This window comes from Trichosurus vulpecula, chromosome 8 (assembly GCF_011100635.1).
Source record: "Trichosurus vulpecula isolate mTriVul1 chromosome 8, mTriVul1.pri, whole genome shotgun sequence".
NCBI lineage: Eukaryota > Metazoa > Chordata > Mammalia > Diprotodontia > Phalangeridae > Trichosurus > Trichosurus vulpecula.
The window spans coordinates 130,567,009-130,588,522 of NC_050580.1; the positions used below are offsets into that span (position 1 = coordinate 130,567,009).

Below are 21,514 nucleotides of genomic sequence, written 5' to 3' on the forward strand. Positions count from 1 at the left end.
AATCTTGTATTGCTGAGAAGAGCCAAGTCTGTCAAGGTTAGTCATCACAGAATTAATATATCTGTGGTTGTGTACAATGTTCTCCTGGTTCTGCTCTGCACACTCAGCATTATATCATGTAGGTTTTTCCAGGTTGTTATGAAGTCCGTATCTTCCCCATTTCTTATAGCACAGTAGTATTCCATTACCTTCCTATACCACAACTTGTTCAGCCATTCCCCAGTTGATGGGCATCCCTTTGATTTCCAATTCTTTGCTACCACAAAAAGAGCTGCTATAAATATTTTTGTACATATGGGTACCTTTCCCACTTGTGTGATCTCTTTGGGATACCGCCCTAGAAGTGGTCATGCTGGATCAAAGAGCATGCACATTTTTATAGCCCTTTGGGCATAGTTCCAAATTGCTCTCCAGAATGGCTGGATCAGTTCAAACTCCACCAACAGTGTAACAGTGTTCCAATTTTCCCACATCCTCTCCAGGATTTATCATTTTCCTGTTTTGTCATTTTAGCCAATCAGACAGGAGAGATGTGGTACCTAAGAGTTGTTTTGATTTGCATTTCTCTAATCAATAGTGATTTAGAGCATTTTTTCATATGCCTATAGATATCTTTAATTTCTTCCTCTGAAAAATGCATGTTCATATCCTTTGACCATTTCTCAATTGAGGAATGACTGGTATTCCTACAAATTTGTCTCAGTTCCCTGTATATTTTAGAGATGAGGCCTTTATCAGAGGCACTGGTTGTAAAGATTTTCTCCCAGTTTTCTTCTTCCCTCCTAATCTTTGTTGCATTGGCTTTTTCATACAAAAACTTTTCAATTTAACATAATCAAAATTATCCATTTTGCATTTTGTAATGCTCTCTATCTCTTGTTGGGTCATGAATTCTTTCCTTTCCCATAAATCTGACAGGTAAACTATTCCTTGCTCTCCCAAATTGCATATCGTATCAGCCTTTATACTTAAATCATGAACCCATTTTGACTTTATTTTGGTATATGGTATAAAATATTGGTCTATGCCCAGTTTCTGCCCTACCATTTTCCAATTTTCCCAGCAGTTTTCGTGAAATAGTGAATTCTTAGCCCAGAAGCTGGATTCTTTGGGTTTATCAAAGAGTAGATTGCTATAGTTGTTGACTACTGTCTTGAGTACCTAACCTATTCCACTGATCCACCACTCAGTTTCTTAACCAGTACCAAGTAGTTTTGATGACTGCTGCTTTATAGTATAATTTAATATCTGGTATGGCTAGGCCACCTTCCTAGCATTTCTTTTCTTTAATTCCCTTCATATTCTTGGCCTCTTGTTCTTCCAGATGAATTTTGTTATTATTTTATTCAGCTCTGTAAAATAATTTTTTGGTAGTTTAATTGGTATGGCATTGAATAGATAGATTAATTTAGGTAAAATTGTCATTTTTATTATATTAGCCCAGCCTAACCACGAGCAACTGATGTTTTTCCATTTATTTAGATCTGGCTTTGTTTGTGTGAAAAGTGTTTCATCATTGTGTTCATATAGGCCCCAGGTTTGTCTTGGCAGGTAGACTCCCAAATATTTTATAGTGTCTACAATAACTTTGAATGGAACTTCTCTTTCTATCTCTTGCTGTTAGGCTTAGTTAGTAATGTATAGGAATGCTGAGGATTTATGTGGGTTTATTTTATATCCTGCAATTTTGCTAAAGTTTTTTTATTATTTCAAGTAGTTTTTTGATTCTCTAGGATTCTCTAAGTAAATCATCATATCATCTGCAAAAAGTCATAATTTAGTTTCTTCTTTGCCTATTCTAATTCCTTCAATTTCTTTTTCTTAATGCTAACACTAACGTTTCTAGTACTAAATTGAATAATAGGGATGATAATGGACATCCTTGTTTCACCCCTGATCTTATTGGGAATGCATCTAGCTTATCCCCATTAAAAATAATGCTTGTTGATGGTTTTAGGTGGATGCTATTTATAATTTTAAGGAAGGCTCCATTTCTTCCTATGCTTTCTAGTGTTTTTAATAGGAATGGGTGTTTATTTTGTCAAAGGCTTTTTCTGCATCCATTGAGATGATCATATGGTTTCTGCTAGTTTTGTTGTTGATATGATCAATTATGCTGTTAGTTTTCCTAATATTGAACCAGCCTTGCATTCCTGGAATAAATCCTACCTGTTTGTAGTGTATTATTCTCATGATAAATTGCTGCAATGTTTTTGCTAATATTTTATTTAAAAATTTTGCATCAATATTCATTAGGGAAATTGGTCTATAATTTTCTTTCTCTATTTTGACTCTTCCTGGTTTGGGTATTAGTACCATATTGGGGTTATAAAAAGAATTTGGTAGGACTCCTTCACCTATTTTCCCAAATAGTCTATAAAGAGTGTGAATTAATTGTTCTTTAAATGTTTGATAGAATTCACATGTAAAATCATCTGGCCCTGGAGATTTTTTTCCTAGGGAGTTCATTGATGGCTTGCTCAATTGGTATTTTATTTCCTCTTCTGTTAACCTGGGCAATTTATCTTTTTGTAAACATTCATCCATTTCCCTAAGGTTGTCAAATTTGTGGGCATATAATTGGGAAAATAATTCCTAATTATTGTGTTAATTTCCTCTTCATTGGAGGTGAATTTACCCTTTTCATTTTTTTTCTGGTTAATTTGGAGTTTATTTTTTCTAAAAAAGAACAGAATTTTTTTTTGCAACATATATGTAGTTTTTAAATAATCATGACAAATGGCAGGAAGAGTTAAGGAATGCTGTACTCATAGAATTCCATGCAATATACATAATGCCCCAATGTTTTGAGTTGTACATAATAAATGAATACTTTAAATACATTTTCAAAATACTGTAGCAACCAAGATGACATGCCTTATGAGGGAATAGGAATGTAATTTAGAAAAAAAATCACACAGGGACTGCTCATTTTCTTAAAAATCACTGAGCCAAGACAAAAGAAATATTAATCTTAATATACTGATTTTATACACGATTCTATACAATACCTTTTCTTAAATCAATCCAACAGCAAAAATTAAGACTCTCTTCTTCTCTTTTGGTAAACAATTGCATGGTAAACCTAGATGATTTTTTCCCTCCTGGATTTTACCTGAGAGTAGCCTTTTTATTTAAAAGAGGTTAGGTTTGGCACTTTTATACCGATGTCACCAATGTTAATATTTCTTGGGATCTCAGGAAGATTCATATTCTTTACAATGGATACTGCACGGGCTGGAGCTCCTGCTAAGCCAGCCTCAGATTTCTCCAGTTTATTTCCAGCATCAATTTAGTAACAATTTCATTCATATTGGTCTCCAAAACCATTCCCCCCATCACCATTTCTGCCAGAATACGGTGGACCTTGTCTACATGGAAAATTAAATCCAGTTCACAGACATTTTCAAAACACTTGTCTAGTGTTTCCACGAATACTTGTATTAGGCCTAAAATGCCAAGTTCACTTTCTGAAGAATCCACACAGAAGACAAAGTACAATGTGGCATAATGTCTGTAAATCAATTTGTTGGCAGAGCCACCTATTAGCAATCCTCCTTCTAGGAAATTACAGACGTTTTCCTCTCGTTTAGACACCAAATGGAAAGTTTTCCTGATAATTTGTTGCTGTGTATCTTCACTATAGGGCTGGTAAAACTTGGAGAGCCAGGGTTTCCCGTGGTTGTTGAAGATGAGGATCGCCTTGATTGTGATGGAGCCCGCGGCAGGGGAAGGGTATGGGAGGAGGGAAGGGGTGGCCAGGTGGGCGCTGGGTCCCTGGCGGCCAGCACAGCCCTCCTCTTCTGCTTCAGGTCGCTTTCACGCCCGCCCCCTCCGTGCACTCCCAGAGAGGGAGGGGAGGGGAGGGGACCCTTTTCATTTTTCATACTGGTAATTTGATTTTCTTCTTTCTTTTTTTTTTTTAAATCAAATTGACCAAAGGTTTATCAATTTTGTTGTTTTTTTTTCATAAAACCAGCTCTTATTTTTATTTATTAATTTAATAGTTTTCTTGATTTCAATTTTTTTAATCTCTCCTTTGATTTTCAGTATATCTAATTTGATATTTAATTGGGGATTTTCAATTTGTTCTTTTTCTAGCTTTTTCAACTGCATGCCCAATTCATTGCTTTCCTTTTTCTCTATTTTATTCATATAAGCATTTAGAGATATAAAACTTCCCCCTAAGAATTGCTTTTGCTGAGTCCCATAAGTTTTGGTATGTTGTCTCATTATTGTCATTCTCTTGAATGAAGTTATTAATTGTTTCTATGATTTGTTCTTTGGCCAACTCATTCTTTAGGATTAGATTATTTAGTTTCCAATTAATTTTTAGTTTATTTTTCCATGGTTCTTTATTACAAATAATTTTTATTGCATCATGATCTGAAAAGGATGCTTTGACTTCTTCTGCCTTTCTGCACTGGATTGTGAGGTTTTTATGGCCTAGTACATAGTCGATTTTTGAGTATGTGCCATGTATCACTGAGAAAAAAAGTATGTTCTTTTTTTATCCCCATTCAGTTTTTTCCAGAGGTCTCTCATATCTACCTTTTCTAAAATTCTATTCACCTCCTTAACTTCTTTTGTGTTTATTTTGAGGTTAGATTTATCAAGTTCAGAGAAGGGGAGGTTGAAGTCCCCCACTATTATAGTTTTGCTGTCTATTTCTTTCTGTAACTCCTTTAACTTCTCCTCTAAGAATTTGTATGCTTTTCCACTTGGTGCACATATGTTACATAATGATATTGCTCCATTGTTTGTGGTGCCTTTTAGCAGGATATAGTGTCCTTCCTTATCTATTTTAATTGCATCTTTACTTTTGCTTTGTCTGAGATTAGGATTGCTACCCCTGCTGTTTTTACTTTAGCTGAAGCACAATATATTCTACTCCAGCCTTTTACCTTTACCCTGTGGGTATCCCCCCGTTTCAGATGTGTTTTTTTGTAAACAACATATTGTAGGATTATGGTTTTTAATTCATTCTGCTATCTGTTTCTGTTTTATGGGAGAGTTTATCCCGTTCACATTCACAGTTATGATTCCTAGATGGCTTTTTCTCCATCCTATTTGCCCCCTGTTTATGCTTTTCTTTCCCCCTTCTCCCACTCCTCAACAGAATTTTGCTTTTGACCGCTACCTTCCTCAATTTACCCTCCCTCTTGAATCCCTTTCTTTATTTTACATTTTTCCTCTTGCTATTTCTTCCCTCCCTTCTGACCACCGCCCTTCCTTTTCTTTCCCTTTCCCCCTCCTACTGCCTGTAGGACAAGCTTGATTTCTATACTTATCAGAGTATGTTATTACCTTATTGAGCCAAATCTGATGAGAGTAGAGCTCAAATATTGCTCTTCTCCCTCCCTTCTTTCCCTCTACTATAATATGTTTTTGTGCCTCTTCATGTGATGTAATTTACCCTTTTCTGCTACCTCCTTATCTCTTGTCCCAAAACCATCCCTTCATATATTATATTTTTTATTTTATATTATTATTATATTATATTATATTATTTTATTATTATATTATATTTTTTATCCTTATATCAGTTATTTTATACTGACACCCACAGTCTATGTATATCCCTTTCAATTGTCGTAATAACTGAACTATTCTCAAGATTGACATTATATATAAAACATATACAAAACAAAATAATCCTATATAAGGGTGTAAATAATGTGCCTTATTGATTAACAAGGGTTTTTTCCCCCTTGTTTACCTTTTTATGTTTCTCTTGGATTTTGTATTTGAAGATCAAATTTTCCATTGAGCACTGGCCTTTTCATCAGGAAGATCTGGAATTCCCTTATTTCATTGAATGTCCATCCCCTTGCCTGGAAAATTATGCTCAGTTTTGCTGGGCAGTTGGTCCTTGTTGTAGTCCAAGATCCTTTGCCTTTTGGAATATCATATTTCAATTTTTCCTGTCATTTAATGTAGAAGCTGAAAGATCCTGCGTGATCCTGACTATAGTTCTGTGATATTTGAATTGTTTCTTTCTAAGTGCTTACAGTATTTTCTCCTTGACTTGGTGATTCTGGAATTTGGCTATCATATTTCTTGGAGTTTTCAATTTGGTATCTCTTTCAGCGGGTGATTGGTGGATTCTTTTGATGATGATTTTACCCTCTGGTTTCAGTACCTCAGGGAAGTTATCCTTATGATTTCTTGGAAGATACTGTCCAGGCTCTTTTTTTCATTGTGACTTTCCGGTAGGCCAATAATTCTTAGATTGTCTCTCCTGGATCTATTTTCCAGGTCAGTTGTTTTTCCAATCAGATATTTCACATTTTCTTCTATTTTTTCATTCTTCAGATTTTGTTTGACTGATTCTTGATGTCTCATAGAGTCATTAGCTTCTACTTGCCCAATTCTAATTTTATTCCTTTAGCTTCTCTATCTCCTTTTCCATTTGGTTGATTTTACTTTTCTACGAGACATCTTCTCCATTTATATTCTGATTCTCCTTAACCATTTCACTGATTTTACTTTTTAAAGATTTGTTTTCGTCAGTGAAATTTTTCCATTTTTCCTTTTACCTTTCTAATTTGGTTTTTAAAGTCCTCCTTGAGTTCTTCCAGGAATGCTTTCTGATCTGGAGACCAGTTCACTTTCCCTTTTGAGGTTTCAGATGTGAGTATAGTGTCCATTCTGTCCTCTTCTGAATTGGTATTTTGATCTTCCCTGTCTCCATAATAGTATTCAATGGTCTTTGGCTTTTTAGTGTGCTTTTTCATGGTGTTTTTTCCCTCCTGGCTTATAAAGTGGATCTCTGCTTCTGGGGCTCAGGAGGCTCTGTCCCTAGTTTCTTGTTTTGGGATCTGTGGGCCTGCTCACTGGATTTGTGTGCTGTGGCCTCTGGTTTGGTGAGGTCTGGTTGCTGGAGATCTCCTCTTCCCTGGGACTGCTCTACAGCAGGGTGGTCTCAGCTGTTGTCTGTGTTGGTGTCTGCCACTTCCCCTGGCTGTGCAAAAGCACATCTGGGGTCCTGGTGTTGATGTTTGTTAGCTCCACCCTGCTGGGGCTCAGTTACTCTCATTGTTCTGCTGAGGTGAGGACTGCTGGGACACCTCTCTTCCTGCACTAGTCTCCTTCTGCCACCACAAGAAGAGCCCTCTCCCCAACTTCTCTCTCTATATGGCTACTGAGGCCCTACTTCTGGCTCCTTGTTTCTCCCGAGGTAGTATTGTCTGGGTGAAGGAGGGAGGAAGAGCTGATTTACCTGGCCATTATGGCTCCTGGAAGTTCAAGAAGGAGAGTTTCAAACCTTTAGACTGTGTATGGGCTGGAGGCCTCTGGGGTAGCTGCTCCCACAGCTGCAGGCTCTGCACTGGTGTCTCCTGTAGCTCCAGCAGACTCCTGTTCTGGGCTGAGAGGACTGGGGCTCCATCGCCACTGTAGCTGGTACTTCCACCCTGGGCCTGCTCTTGTTCCCATGTTTTGCTTGCCCAGCGCTCTCCCAGACTGGTGCACTGGCTGGGTTCCTCTGCTGTTCCAGGTTGGTGTGGTCTGGTGCTGTTCCGTGTGCCTGGCACTCCCGCCCCTCTCAGTCTACTAGTGGCATCTAACTCCGTCAAATCTGTTCAGATTCACTATTTTAGATGTATCTGACAGAATTTGTGAGAGCTCCAGTAGTTCCTTCCTTTCACAGCACCATCTTGGCCCCCCCCCCCAACTTTTTTCTTAATGGAAAGAAAAACCAACTAGAATCAACCTTACCTTTTCTTCCCTCTCAACATACCAAGAGGCTATGCAGATTACCTTTGTTCTGTATGCCTGTGAAGGTGATTGAGAGGAGCTTTTGTAAAATTGAAAAGCACTGGCCTGCAAGTCAGAGTACCTGGTTATGAGTCTGTGATCTGGGTCTAACTGGCTTTTTTATCAAAGCTTCTCTGAACCTCAGTTTCTTTACCCTTCAAATACAAGGGTTAGATAAGATGATCTTTAAGGTCATCAGTAGACTATAATCTTTAAGATTTCAGATGAACATTGTCTCCCTATTATAAGAAGTAATGGCTAACATTTATGCAATGGTTTAAGAATTGCAAAGCACTTCATATGTATAATTTGATCATTACAACAACCTTGAGAGATAGGTGCTATTATTATCACTATTTTGCAGAGGGAGAAACTGAGGCTGAGAGGTTAAGTGGCTTGCCTAAGGTTATATAGTCAGTAAGTGTTTGAGGCAGGATTTGAACTTGGTTCTTCCTGACTCCAAATTCCAGAAATCCATTCTTTATTCCACCTAACAGCCTCTATTGTAGTAGGAAGGTAGGGAATGAACCATATAGGTTTCCTCCTTATGTGCTTAGTTAGTCTCATAGCTACAGGGCACCATACACCTCATGGAGCTTAGCAAGTGTTTGGTGACAGTGGAAATCTCATTCATTGCTGCCTCAGGAAACTGAATATATTTTTGTTGTTAATGAGGGCTGGCAAACCAGAAATCCCATGCTTGTCTGCCAGGTACAATGGGATGAGGCAAGGCTTCTATTATCTTAGCTAACCTACATTATTACCAAGAAACCATCATATTTACCTAGAGACTGAGTCACAGTGGAAGGGAAACTGGAAAAACAAACCTCTCCCCCTAAAACATGTACACATTTGGAAAAGGTAGGGGAAAGATCCAAATGTTTAGCATAGGGACATATAAATGTCAAGTTACCAAGGTGACAAGCAGGCAACGGCTTTTTCTTGCCTTCTTAGGGAAAGATTTAGCTGGTTAGTATTACTCAGCTGTTTGACATCCCGGTAACACCTGCATGTTCAACTTGTTGCTAGAGCAGAAACCCAAACCAAGATCCTCCTGGTATGCAGGCTTTCCTAGTCTAGCCAAAATTCTGGGCTCCAACCCTCCTCTCTGTTGGCTCCACCATCCAGACACAACTGGTATTTGGGTCACTGAATCTTTTTCAGCTAGGGATTACAGTTACATAAGAAAGTGTGGGTTCAAGGAGGACTAGCACCTCTGGTGAGAGCCCTTTTCAGAGCCGCTCATCTACGTTTGGAATCCACCTTCACCCAATTCTTACCTGTGGCTCTAAGAAGCTGTGGGATATACAGTGGCCACACCCTGGTAAACCATCTGGGCAGACGGGCTAAACTAGGTTGAGGGTAACCAGCAGGCCTTAGGTCTTAGAGTTAGAGGGATGTCTACCCCAAACATACAAAGACTTTCCCCAGTGGAATGGGCAGATGAGAACAAGTTGTTCCAATGGCCATGAAAGTGGCTGACGTTGGCATTGTGGAGTGCTTAGAGCTTGGTCAGACACTGAAGATGACAAGGTCATCTACTGCATGCCAGATCATTGCCAGACATTCTGAATTTTGTCTTGCCACTCGACCTTGATGGCTCTGGAAGACAGAGTGAGACTGTATGCAACTCTGCCTCATTTCAGTCCAATTCATGCATGAATCAAGATGTCACCCTGTAGTGTCACTGGTTCTCTTTGAAAATGAAGGACAAATAACAATGACATAGCTTTCTAATGCATCCCCTGAGATTCCTTGTGAAACGTTTTCTTCATAAATATCTTCCAACATAGGACACTGTTAAAAGAATGGAAAGAAGAGCTACATCTGTTAAAAGAGAAGTGAGAACTATCTTTTCTAAGGGTAGGTAGAAGAAGCATTAGAGAGGAGGCCCCCCAAATTCCTGGCACTCTAAGCTATATTTTTATTAGTCCTGTTAATACTATTAAGAGCTAGTATTATGTGGTGCTTTAAAGTTGTAAAATCATTTTATGTATATTAACTATTTTTTTCTCAAAACAACCCTGGGAAACAGGCCATTTTACAGATGAGGCATACACAGGTTAAGACTTGCCCTGGGTTGCACAGCTAGAAAGTGTCTGAGGCAGGATTTGAACTTGGGTGTTTCCAATTCCAAATCCACTGTTCTGTCCCAGAGAGCAGGTCTTGATTTATAGCAGAGCAATTAATGATAGCATAGATTTGTGTCCCTTGTCAGTTTTTACATATGTGATTGAATTTGACCATCAGCCTAATGATGTGTTAGGCTCCTTATTTGGGAGAGCTTATGGGAATTGTTCAAAGACTCATGTACACATAGAGCAATAGACCTGGAACTTACCCCCTTCTTCTGATCTCAAGTTCAGTTCATTTTCTACTACCTCTTTCTATTGCTAGGGGCAGCACCCTGGGTGAGGATTTCCAAAAGCGTTGTCCCCACTCATCTTCTCTTGTCATCTCAGCAAGGCCATCCTGAATAAGTTTTGAATGATTCCCCAGTCCAACACTTAAGAATCACTGGTCAATTGAAAATTTAGTCACTCCCAGTTAACCAGGTTCAACCCAAAATTATTTTAGCAATGTCCCAGGAACAACTCCAAATTTTCTTCTTTCTAATCTAGTCTGCTACTTCTAGCTCAGGAGTTCTTAACCTTTTTTATGTCACATACTCTCTTGGCAATCTAGTGAAGACTACGGACCCCTCAGAGTAATATTAAATGCATTAAGTAAAGGAGAAGAAAAGAGAATAAACATTTGCCTAGTGCCTCCTATGTTCTTGGCACTATGCAAAGTGTTTTTTTACTAATATTATCATCGATCCTCACAACAACCCTGAGAGGAAGATGCTATCATTGGCCCCATTTTATAGCTAAGGAAACTAAGGAAAACAGGATAAGTGACTTTTTCAGGGCCACACAGTTTGTGTCTGAGGCTAGATTTGAATTCTGGTCTTCTTAAATCCAGGCCCAGGGCTCTATTTGTGGTGCCACCAGCTGCCTCTGAATAAAATATATAGGATCACAAAAGAAAACAATTATATTGAAATACAGTTATCAAAATTAGAAAATAAATTCACCACCACAGGGTAAGAAACTCTTCTCTAGCTGTATTTTCCTCTATTCTTGTCTATAAACTTTGCCCCAGTTCAATAAAGAACTGATTTGCAATTCACTTAGGTTGAAAGATTTTTTTTTCTACTCAAGAACTGATGGGCAGATTGCCCTTAAACCTTTATTGCTCCTTCACATAAGCAGGTTCCTCAAAAATTTTCCGTTTAGGGGAAACCCATCCCACTCCAGGTGTTGGATAAGCACATCATTATAGGTGAATGGGGAACTAGAGTTGAATGTTATGGGTATGGGGTTATGTTATTCTTTGTACTTCCTTTGGTCATGGGTCCAGAATAACAGAAAGAAATATCTTGTTTTTTAAATTTATGGAAGCAAACTGTCCTCTCTGATAATTTTGCCTCATTATTGGGATCTTGTTACTGCTTTATTATTGTAATCCTGTTATTACTTTGATTATAGTGTAGTGAAAGAATTGAGTGAGTGGGCCCCACCTGTGTAGTGAAGCTCCATTCCTGGTGAGGGCCTGTCCGCAAGTGGCTCAGAGGGAGGTAAAATAGACATCTCTAGCTTCTTCTCCTCCCACTCTTCTTCAAGGCCAGGAGGGGAAGCAGGAGATCAGAGCCAGAGGCCATTACTCTGCTCTCCACAGAGAGAGGTGGTACCATGCTAGAGGTATGTCTATCTGCTTCCTTAAATATTATTTACCAAGAGGATATAGTCGTGTTCCATCTAACTTTTGATTGCTTTGTCATTTTTGGAGAAAAGAAGACCTCAAGTTCTATATCCACAGCTTGACTCCTTCCCCATCTAATATCAGTTCCACAATGAACACTCATAGCAAATAGCAAAGAAACCCATCTATCCAAATCAGTAGTAAAACAGAAATCAGAGAATATACAATGGCAGAAAATACAGAATGAAGAAGCTCTCCCATTGAGAGTGAGATAACTCATTTCAACCAAGAGAGTGGGTCCTGGATCTCACCTAAAGGGAAACTCCCCAAAGCCTCTAGAGTAGCAAGCTGGGAATAGGGACATAATGGAGATAGCCTACTCCTCTCATGTCTTCCCAGAGTCTTTTCCTTCAGCAAGTTGAAGTGAGGTTGACTTCTTCTGTCTCTTCTCTAAAAGATGGGAGCTGACTTGAAATCCACTGGAAGAAGACTTTCTATTGGAGAGTTGTGAAGTGAGACTCCTTGAAGAGTCCCCAAAGTGGGGACTGGCTGAGAACTGAAGCTCCTGCCCCTCATGTAGGGTAGCACTTTCATCTCTACCAATAAGGAGAAAGTCCAATACAAATGAGTTTTGGGACAGGGTTTACATTAGATTAGGTTAGAGTTTTATCAATTTAGGGATGGAAGGGACTTTAGAGGTCAGAATAAAATAGGAAAACAATGCAAAATTAATAGGGGTAGGTGGTGATATAGGGTATAGTAGCAGAGATAATGGGTCCTGGACAGTATTTGACATTGACTCTTGATGGGTAATTAGCAAAATTGGAACATTAATGAAAGGATAGTTTTTTAGACAGTTTTATATTTTCCTGTGAGCTAAATTTCTCAAAATTCTTAGTCTGGAAAATGGCCTATTGAAGTGGACAAAATTGCTAATGTAATGATTGGAAAGGGCTAGGCTTATGCCTGATCACTACAGTGCTACCTTCAAGGACAAATGACCTTACTAGGACAGAAGGAGGGGCTGTGAGTTACGGGAAATTACACTTAATGCTATTATCTCATGCTGTATGATACTGCTCTCGATAAAGAGAGTTGTTTCTCCAGTAGCCAGTAGAAAGTGTTCTTAAGTTTAATGGGGACTAGAAGGCTTTGTTTCTTTCTACATCTTTCTTATCTAATCTATTCCGCTGATCAACTTTTCTTTTTGTTATCCCGTATCAGATAGTTTTGACACTTACAGCTTTATCATATAATTTAAGATCTGGTAATGTCAAGCCTTATTTACACTTTGCTGGTTAAAAATTATTTCCGAAGATGTTCTTGACCTTTAGTTCCTCCATATGAATTTTATTATTTTAATTCTGTAAAGTCTGATGTCACTATAACATGAAATATGTAGATCAGTTTGAAAAATATTTTGACTATTTGGCACCACCTAACTATAAACATTGACTATTTCTCAACATATTTACTTCTACTTTTATTTCTGTGAAAAGTCAGTCATCAGTCAATAAACATTTATTAAGTGTCGACTATGTGTCAGGCAGTGCGTTAAGCATGGGTGATATAAAGAAAAGCAAAAGACAGTCCCTGTTTGCAAAGAGCTCACAGCCTAATGGGAGAGAAGATGTGAAACAATATGCAAAAACAAGCTATATCCAGGATAAGTTGAAAATCATTAGGAGAGAGAAGACACTAGAACTAAGATGATTGGGGAAGGCTTCCTGTAGAAGGTGGCATTTTAACTGGGTCTTGAAGGAAGTAGAATAAACCAGGAGGCAGAAATGAGGAGGGAGAACATTTCATGCATGAGAGATAGGCAGTGAAAATTCCTGGAGATGGGAGATGGAGTGTCTTGTTCAATGAACAGCAAGGGGGCTAGTGTCATTGGACCGAAGAGTATGTAGTAGGGTCTTAGATCTAAGAATATGGGGAAGGTTGTGATGGGCGCAAATTATGAAAGGCTTTGCATAACAAACAGAGGATTTTGTATATGATCCTAGAGGTAATCAAACAAACTAGAGTTTTTGAGTAGGAGGGTAATATGGTCAGACCTATGCTTCAGGAAGCTTTGACAGCTGAATGGAAAATGGACTGGAATGGGGAGAGAATTGTGGCAGGGAGATCTACCAGAAGGCTATTGCAAAAGTCTGGGAGGGAAAGTGATTAGGGCCTGCGTCAGGGAGGTAACAACATCAGAGGAGAGACGAAGGATGTATGCAAGAGATGTTACAAAAGCAAAATTGACAGGCATTGGCAAGAGATTGGACATGGAAGATGGGAGAGAATGAGAAGGTTGTGAACCTGGGCGACTGGAAAGATGGTGGTACACTCAACAGTTCAAGGGAAGTTAGGAAGAGGGGAGGGTTTGGGGGAGAAAATAATGAGTTTAGTTTTGGATATATTGAGTTTAAGATGTCTATAAAAACATTCAGTTTGAGGTGTCCAATAGGTAATTGGAGATGCAAGCCTAGAGGTAAGCAGAAAAGTTAGGGATAGATAAGTAGATTTGAGAATCGATAGCATAGGGATGATAATTGAATATTATAGTTGCACTTATGTAAACATAGCATAATGATCACTAGATATACCAATTACTACCTGTGTGACCTTAGGCAAGTCATTTGCCCTTTCTCAGACTCATTTTTCTCATTTGTAGTATTTGATTTTTTCATGTGATTATAGATAGCTTGGGTTTCTTTCCTTGAAAACTGTCTGTTCAAATTCTTTGACCATTTAACAGAGAATAGCTCTTCCTCTTTTAACTTTGAATGATACCTTGTATATTTTGGAAATGAGAACTCTATCAGAGGGACTTGCCGCAAAAGTTTTCCCCATTAACTATTTCCCTTCTAACTGTGGCTACATTAGATTTGTGCAAAAATCTTTTAAATTTTATGTAATTAAAATCATCTGTTTTATTTTCTGTGATTGCTATTCCTTGTTTGGCTGTGAACTCTTCCTTCTCTATAGATCTGGAAGCTAATTCCTTCCTTGTTTGATAAAAATCTAATCTTATAGCTCTCATGATAGGCAGTTAGGTGGCTCTGTGTATAGTGTGAAGATCAAACTAACTGGGCAAGTCATTTAATTTCTGCCTCAGTTTCCTTAGTTGTAAAATGGGGAATAATAACATCTTCCTCACAGAATTGTTATTGGTAAAGCACTTTGGCACAGTGCCTGGCATATAATAGATGCTTAACAAATACATGTTTCCTTCCTTCCTTCTCTTATTATTGTTCAGACCACACTGGCACGTATAATTTGAGGAATATTAGCAACTATGTCTCATGGGGAGCTCCATGGTAAGTCCTGGAGTATGTTTACTTTCTCTCACTGCCAACTTTTGGGTCAGTCCCCAAGATGCACCGTATGGGGCTCAGACTCTCAGATGTCATACTTATTCTCAGGTCATTCTGGAAATTAACTACCATGGCCTCATACTCCCAGTCACTGTAACCAGAAACTCGTTTCCTCCCCTGATACCAAAAAGTACAATCTAAATTTATAGTCACTACCTGTCCTTCTATGCTTCTGTGCTTACCGCACCCAGGCCAGTGTCCAACAAACATCAGTAAATGGGAACCATTGCTCTAATTTGTTTATGATGTGACCTTTTGTGTCTAGGTCATGTATCTATTTGGAGCATATCTTGGTATATGGTAGCAGGTATGAGTCTTGGCATATTCTGCTGTACATTTTCCCACTAATTCTTGTCAAAGACTGAGTCCATACTCTAGGATCTGGAGTCTTTGGGTTTATCAAACACTAGGTTCCTAGATTAACTTTTTCCCCCATATGTTGAGCGGAGGATGAATTGGAGTTGGAAGAAGCTTGCTTTAGGAAGACTCAATAGGAGGCTATCTCAATGGTCCAGACAAGAGGTGATGAAGGCCTGAACTAGGGTTGTATCTAGGTGAGTAGTAAGAAGGAGAATGCATGTAAAACATGGACAGAATAGCCTTTTGGAGTGAAACCAGCACTTCCAACCTCATTATCCAGACCCCATAAACGAAATCATTTTCATGAAAAGTTTGAGGGAAGGATGACAAGTGTTGAATATTTTCCCCAACCCACAAAAATGTGTTGGTTTTTTTCTTTCCCCTTTCCCCTCCTCTCCCTCCTTTCTCCCTCCTGCCTCCAGTGGGAGTTTTTCCATAAAGTGTGTCAGGAACAGACTAAATACCCTGCCCAGGAAAAGCTGCTCCTTTTGAAGTTGTAGGTTTCATACACAAATATTCTCAGATAAATCCAACTCGTGATTTAGTTAGCAGAAGTTTGTGGTTCTCAACCTGGGAACATCTAATAGTTTTCTCTCAGGGAGAGGTCAAAGACTTTTACTAAATTCCTTTTCTCTGCCTTTTACCTTAAGTGTATTAGTTTAAGATTTTTAAGAAACTTATCCTTTTCAGTGTGCAAAAGTAGTGCTGGAAAGAATCAATACCATTTTCTGCTCTGTCTCTGGAGCTTGGTGAAAAGGATTCTGGCTAGAGTTCCAGGAAGGATGGAGAATCATGGTAGGGATGAAGCCAAGAATCTCTTTACCTTTAGCTCGATTCTGAATCAAGTTTTCTCCCATTTCTTTTATTGCAGGAAGTCTCCATATTCAGGCAAGCAAGGTGTAAACAATCAGGCATGAACTCTGTTAAAATAAGTGAGCATAGAAAACTCTCAGAGACAATGGTAAATCTTAAAGCCATGGACAACTTGCAGGGAATGGGGAACTGGCTGGGGTATGTGCTGTAACTGTAATTCAAAAATTTGTTCTAGTTGCCTATTATTTGCTAGAACAACCTGGAAACCAGGGTCCCTCTCGAGGGGCCATAGTAACTTCCTGCATCATAGGGAACATAGCCCTCCACAGCCACAACCTAGGCCACCTTTCCCTCATTTACTCCACAAAAACTAATTGTATCCAACTTTTGCTCAACAACAGACTATCCCTTGAACAAGATACTCCATCTCTTGTCTCTGACCATTTTCTCTGGCCATTCTCCATGACTGGAACACTCTCTTCTCCAACCCCTCTTAATTCCAGTGCCTTCTCCCTATTAATTTTCTCCTTTTTATTCTGTATATAGCTTGCTTTGTCTATTGTGTTTGGTGTGTTTCTCCCCATTAGATTGCAAGTTCTGCTGGGGTAGGAACTGTCTTTTTGCCTGTTTTTATATCCTCAGTGCTTGGCACAGTGCCTGGCACACAGCAGGCACTTAATAAATGTTTATTGGTTGATTGACTGGGAATTGCAACAGAAGAGTAGGACACTGTTCATTGGATATAGGATTGTGGAAGTCACTAGTTTAATTAACTCCCTTCCCATCTATTGTTGCCTAATAGTAAAGATGAGGAAATTGTGATTGAGAGAGGTTGTTTCTTCCCCAAATTAATAAGAAGCAGAACTAGGATTTAACCCTGCACCTTTTAACTCTCATTCCAGTGCTCCCTAAGGAGTTTATAGTCTAGTTGGGAAGATAAAACTAAAACCACATGAAACTAGTGAAGATTATGTTAAATTATATGATAATGACTGAGTACAATGTTCATGGAAAAAAGAGGTCAGGGTGGGTTGTAATAGTCAGGTCATGATTCATGGAGAATCTGTATAGCTGTGCATTTTATGCCTAGATCTGGTCATGTCATTTCTGCTCAGCAACCTTCAGTGGCTCCCTATTTCCTATTGAGTATAATTCAGACTCTTCTACCTAGCACTCAAGGCCCTCATTGTCACAAAATTTTCACTCATGTTTCTCTATGCCCTGGCATCATCTGTTCTCATTTCCAACTCCCCCTTCCCAGACACTCTTCCCCCAAAAGTTTAATGGGAACTTGGAAACACCCAAATGAGCTGTGTGAGACAAAACTTGTTTAAGTCTCCCATCCCTGCTCTCTCCATCCTGGTATTTAGCTAGCATGTCTAGCAGGAGTGCTAGACTTCAGATGTGCCCTGTCCTCTTACATAGCCTTTCCCAGACTACTGCTCTGTGCATAGTCAAAGCTCACTAGCTCCATGCTTCTCTTAATCCTAGATGTTTATTTTTCTGTCTACTCTACATGCATAGAATCTTTGCAACCTTTCTTGAATCAATGCCCTTTCAGTCCAATTCTGAACTTTCCATCTACCTTCCTTTACCCCACCCAATTCAATTTCCAACCACGAACAGCCAACACCTGCCCCAAGGCTACTTCTTGACTGCCTTAAATAGGCCCAGGGAATTGATGGCAACTGTGGGCCTCAAAATTTTGAATTTACAGCTATTCCTCCTTTCCAAGCGTTCTCAGTGTCTAATTTTTAAACATCTTTGTTTCATCTTACCTACTCAGCCTTTATCTCCGGCTACTCCCTACAATGTTCATAGATGCTAAAGTTTGGAAGAGAGTTCAGAAGCCACCTAATCCAACATTTTCATTTTATAGCTGAGGAAACCCAAGCCTTGGAAGGAGAAGCACCTTACCCCAGATCACACACAAATAGAGAACAACTTGTTTTTGCCCTCTGTACATACCCAGACTTCCCTACCTTCATGCATTTATTCACACTGTTTCCTGTACCCAGAACATCCTCCTTTGCCCAGTGCTTTTGCTTGTTGAAATCTACCCTTGAAAGTTCACTACAAATCACCCCATCTGTAAAGCCTTTCCTGATATTCATGAGGAGTCATTTTCTTTCCCCTTGACCTTCCCCGCTCAAACCTCATGTAAAAATTTTGTTTTGTGTTTCTCTAAGGCTCTTTCTCATATTACTTTAGATTGCTTTTATCTGTGTATGTGTTTTGGGCCAGGAAGAAACTAATTATAGCACAGGGTGTATATGGGGCATTAGTGGAAAATGTATTCAGATGAATAGAATGGGGCCAGATAGGTAGATGCTAGATTAAGCATAAATTCCCATAAAACTTGGTCTGTTTGTGTCAGCACATGCTTGGGGAATATTCCCATTGGCCTTTTCCCTTAGGAAAGAAAAGCTCAGCAGAGACTTTCGTATTTAATCATTGGGCAGTAGTGAGACATTATAGGATTTTAAGCAAGGGATTGGAATAACAAAAATGGTTTCTTAGAAAGAGTTCCAATGGAGATGAGATGATGGATTGAAAAAAGTATGTAGTATATAGGGAATATCAAATAGTAGGGAGGTGCAATAATCCAGGTGAGAGGTTTTGACTAGGTTTTAGAAGTAAAAGGCAGATAAGGGTAACGAATGAGAGAGACATTTCAAAGAAAGAAGCAACAGTACCCTTACCTAATCTTCATCCCCACCATTGAAAAAACTCCAGTGGCTTTATGTTACTTCTAGCAAAAAAAATATAAAATCTTTTGTTTGGCTTTTAGAGCCTTTTTAACTTGGCCCTTTCTTACCTTTCCAGTTTTCCTGTACCTTACTCCATTACATTTACTCTATGATCCAGGGTCTCTGGACTCCTTGCTATTTCTTATACAAGATACTTCATCTCCAATTTCTATGCATTTCTCCCCCCCCCCATTATCTTTCTTTTCTTAATAATTTATTATTTATTTTTAACATTTAAAAAAATTTTCAAATTTCCAAATTTGGAGCTCCAAATGCTCTCCCTCTCTCCAGCCCCTCCCCAACCCATTGAGAAGGCAAACAATACATCAATATGTGAAATCATGTAAAACACGTTTCCATATTAGCCATACCACAAAGAAATAAGAAAAATTGAAAAAGAGAAAATTATATCTCAGTTTGCACCCAGAGTTCATCAATTCTCTCTCTGGACATGGGATAGCATATTCCATCACAAATCCTCCGCAATTATCTTGGATCATTGTGTTGATCAGAGTAGCTAAGTCTTTCTTAGCTGATCATATTACAGTCTTGCTGTTGCTGTGTACAGTGATTTCCTGGTTCTTCTCACTTCACTTTGCATCAGTTCATATTTCCACGTGTTTCAATGGCTGGCCCTTACTTTCCTGCTTTCCTTCAAATCTCAGCTGAATCCCACTTTCTACAAAAGCCTTCCCCAGTCCCCCTTAATGCTAATGTTTCCTTTAAAATTATCTCCAATTAATCCTGCATGTTTCTTGTTTCGTACATACTTGTTCGCCTTTCCCCCCATTTCTTTGTATTCCATCCTTAACACAGTGCCTTGCACTGGTAGGTGGTTACTATTTACTTGATGACTTGAACTTAATTGGAATGGATTTGGAGTGTGGAAGATACAGATAGAGAAAGGGGAACCATCCTGGGTGCAGAGAAGAGTGGCTCCAAAAGGAGTGAGATGATTGCTCATAAGTGACCAAAGTGAAGCGAGGGACAATGAAGGGATTCTGGCTAGCACTGGCAAACTAGAGTGGGTCCTGTGGGGCTCCCCACTTTGATTCAGTTCATTCAAATCAATGATTATTTATAAGCCTACTATATGACAGAGATTGTACCAGCACTGGGCATACAAAGACAAAACTATCCCTGTCCTCAAGCAGTTTACATTTATAGGTGTGTGTGTGTGTGTGTGTGTGTGTGTGTGTGTGTGTGTGTGTGTGAACAGTATGTATGGAGATAAATTTTAAAATCTCATCAAAGTAAATACAAAGTAATATGGTGGGGAGAACACTAACAACCAGGGGGATCAGGGAGAAATTTGTGTAGGGAGGCTTGCTTGAGATGAATTTTGAAGAAAACTAGGGGTTCTAAGAGGTGGAGGTGAGCAGGGAATGTATTTCAGGTAAAGACACAGAGTTGGGGACCACTAGGAGGTAGCTGGAATACAGAGTGTGGGAGTAATGTGCAGTAACCCAGGCAAGACAAGTCTGAGGCATATTGCGAAGGGTTTTAAATGGGAAAGGGTGAAGTTGTATTTTATCTTAGAGGGAATGGGGAGCCATGGAAGCATCTTGAGCAGGAGAATGCCATAGTCTTAAACTAGTTTAAGAATATAACTAAGTTGGATTTATCTCTAGGTAGGGGCAGATCTAGTTGGCAGAGGCCAGGTCTCTTGATTTAGTCCAATGTGCTTTCCACTACTTCATTTTCCAGTGTAGGAAAGTACATTCAGGATTGTTTAGGTAGAAACAGCATAACAGGAGCAGCCATTGTCACTGTCTTCACTCTTTGTCTCTCCTGAATTTAGGAAGATAAATTGTCAAGATTGCACCTTTCAAAGAAAAGGAAGGCCGAACTCTTTCACTTGAAGCTTCTTAAATATATAAAAGCTCAATATCTTTTGACTTTTATTTTCATATTCAATTATTCTCTCAAATTGCATAGCAGATGATTAATAAATTCTTGTTGGTTGATCGATCACTTGAAATATCATAATTTGGGTTTGGGTCACTGAGACTTTCTAAAGAATGGTCAGGTAGTATGATACAGAAAGGTCAATGGGAGTGGGGTCAGGAGGCCCAGGTTCTACTCTTAGGTCTACCAGTAATCATTTGTGGGGCCTCGTCATTCATATCATCTTCCCTCTGTATCAGTGTCCTCAGGCAGTAAGTCAAGAGGAATTTATTAGGTATTTTACTGTGTACCAGGTTAAGTAACAGGGATACAAATACCTGCCAAGAGCTTACGTTCTAAACGAGGGAACATGTAAATAACTAGGTCCATACAAAATAAAGAGGTGTACCAAAAGTCTTATGGCGGTATTAAACTATTAATGCTTATCAAGCTTTAAGACTTTTGAAAAGTCTCTGTTATAGAGCAAATCTAAGTTAGTCTGAGAGGGGAAGGCATTACAGCTGGTTGGGGGTTGCTGGGAAAGGTCTCCTGCAGAAGGTGTGATATAAGCTGAGTCTTGAAGGAAGCAAGGAAAACCCATAGTGGAGGTGAGGAGGCGGAGCATTCCGGATGTGGGAAGCAGCCAGTGAAGGCAAGGACTTGGGAGATACGGTGTGGTAGAAGAGTTGCTGCTAGGCCAGTGTTGCGACTATTGACATGCGTCTTTTCACAAAAGCTAGACTTTATGCTTGTCCCGTCCTCCCCCCCCCCCATACCGCTGCCCAGTATCATTTGTCTGCGAAATTTCAGTGGTCTGTCTATAAGTCCTGCTTACAG

At 39.2% G+C, this 21,514-nt stretch overlaps 1 protein-coding gene across 1 annotated transcript; it reads right to left on the reverse strand.

Annotated features, from left to right (window-relative positions):
• Positions 1–3,130: 3,130 nt before the first annotated feature.
• Positions 3,131–14,939, reverse strand: LOC118829623 (AP-3 complex subunit sigma-1-like). Its single transcript, XM_036736571.1, is given in 4 exon segments — positions 3,131–3,294; positions 3,297–3,816; positions 7,332–7,579; positions 14,843–14,939. Coding segments are annotated over 4 exon segments (1,029 nt in total).
• Between the last annotated feature and the right edge of the window lie 6,575 nt (positions 14,940–21,514).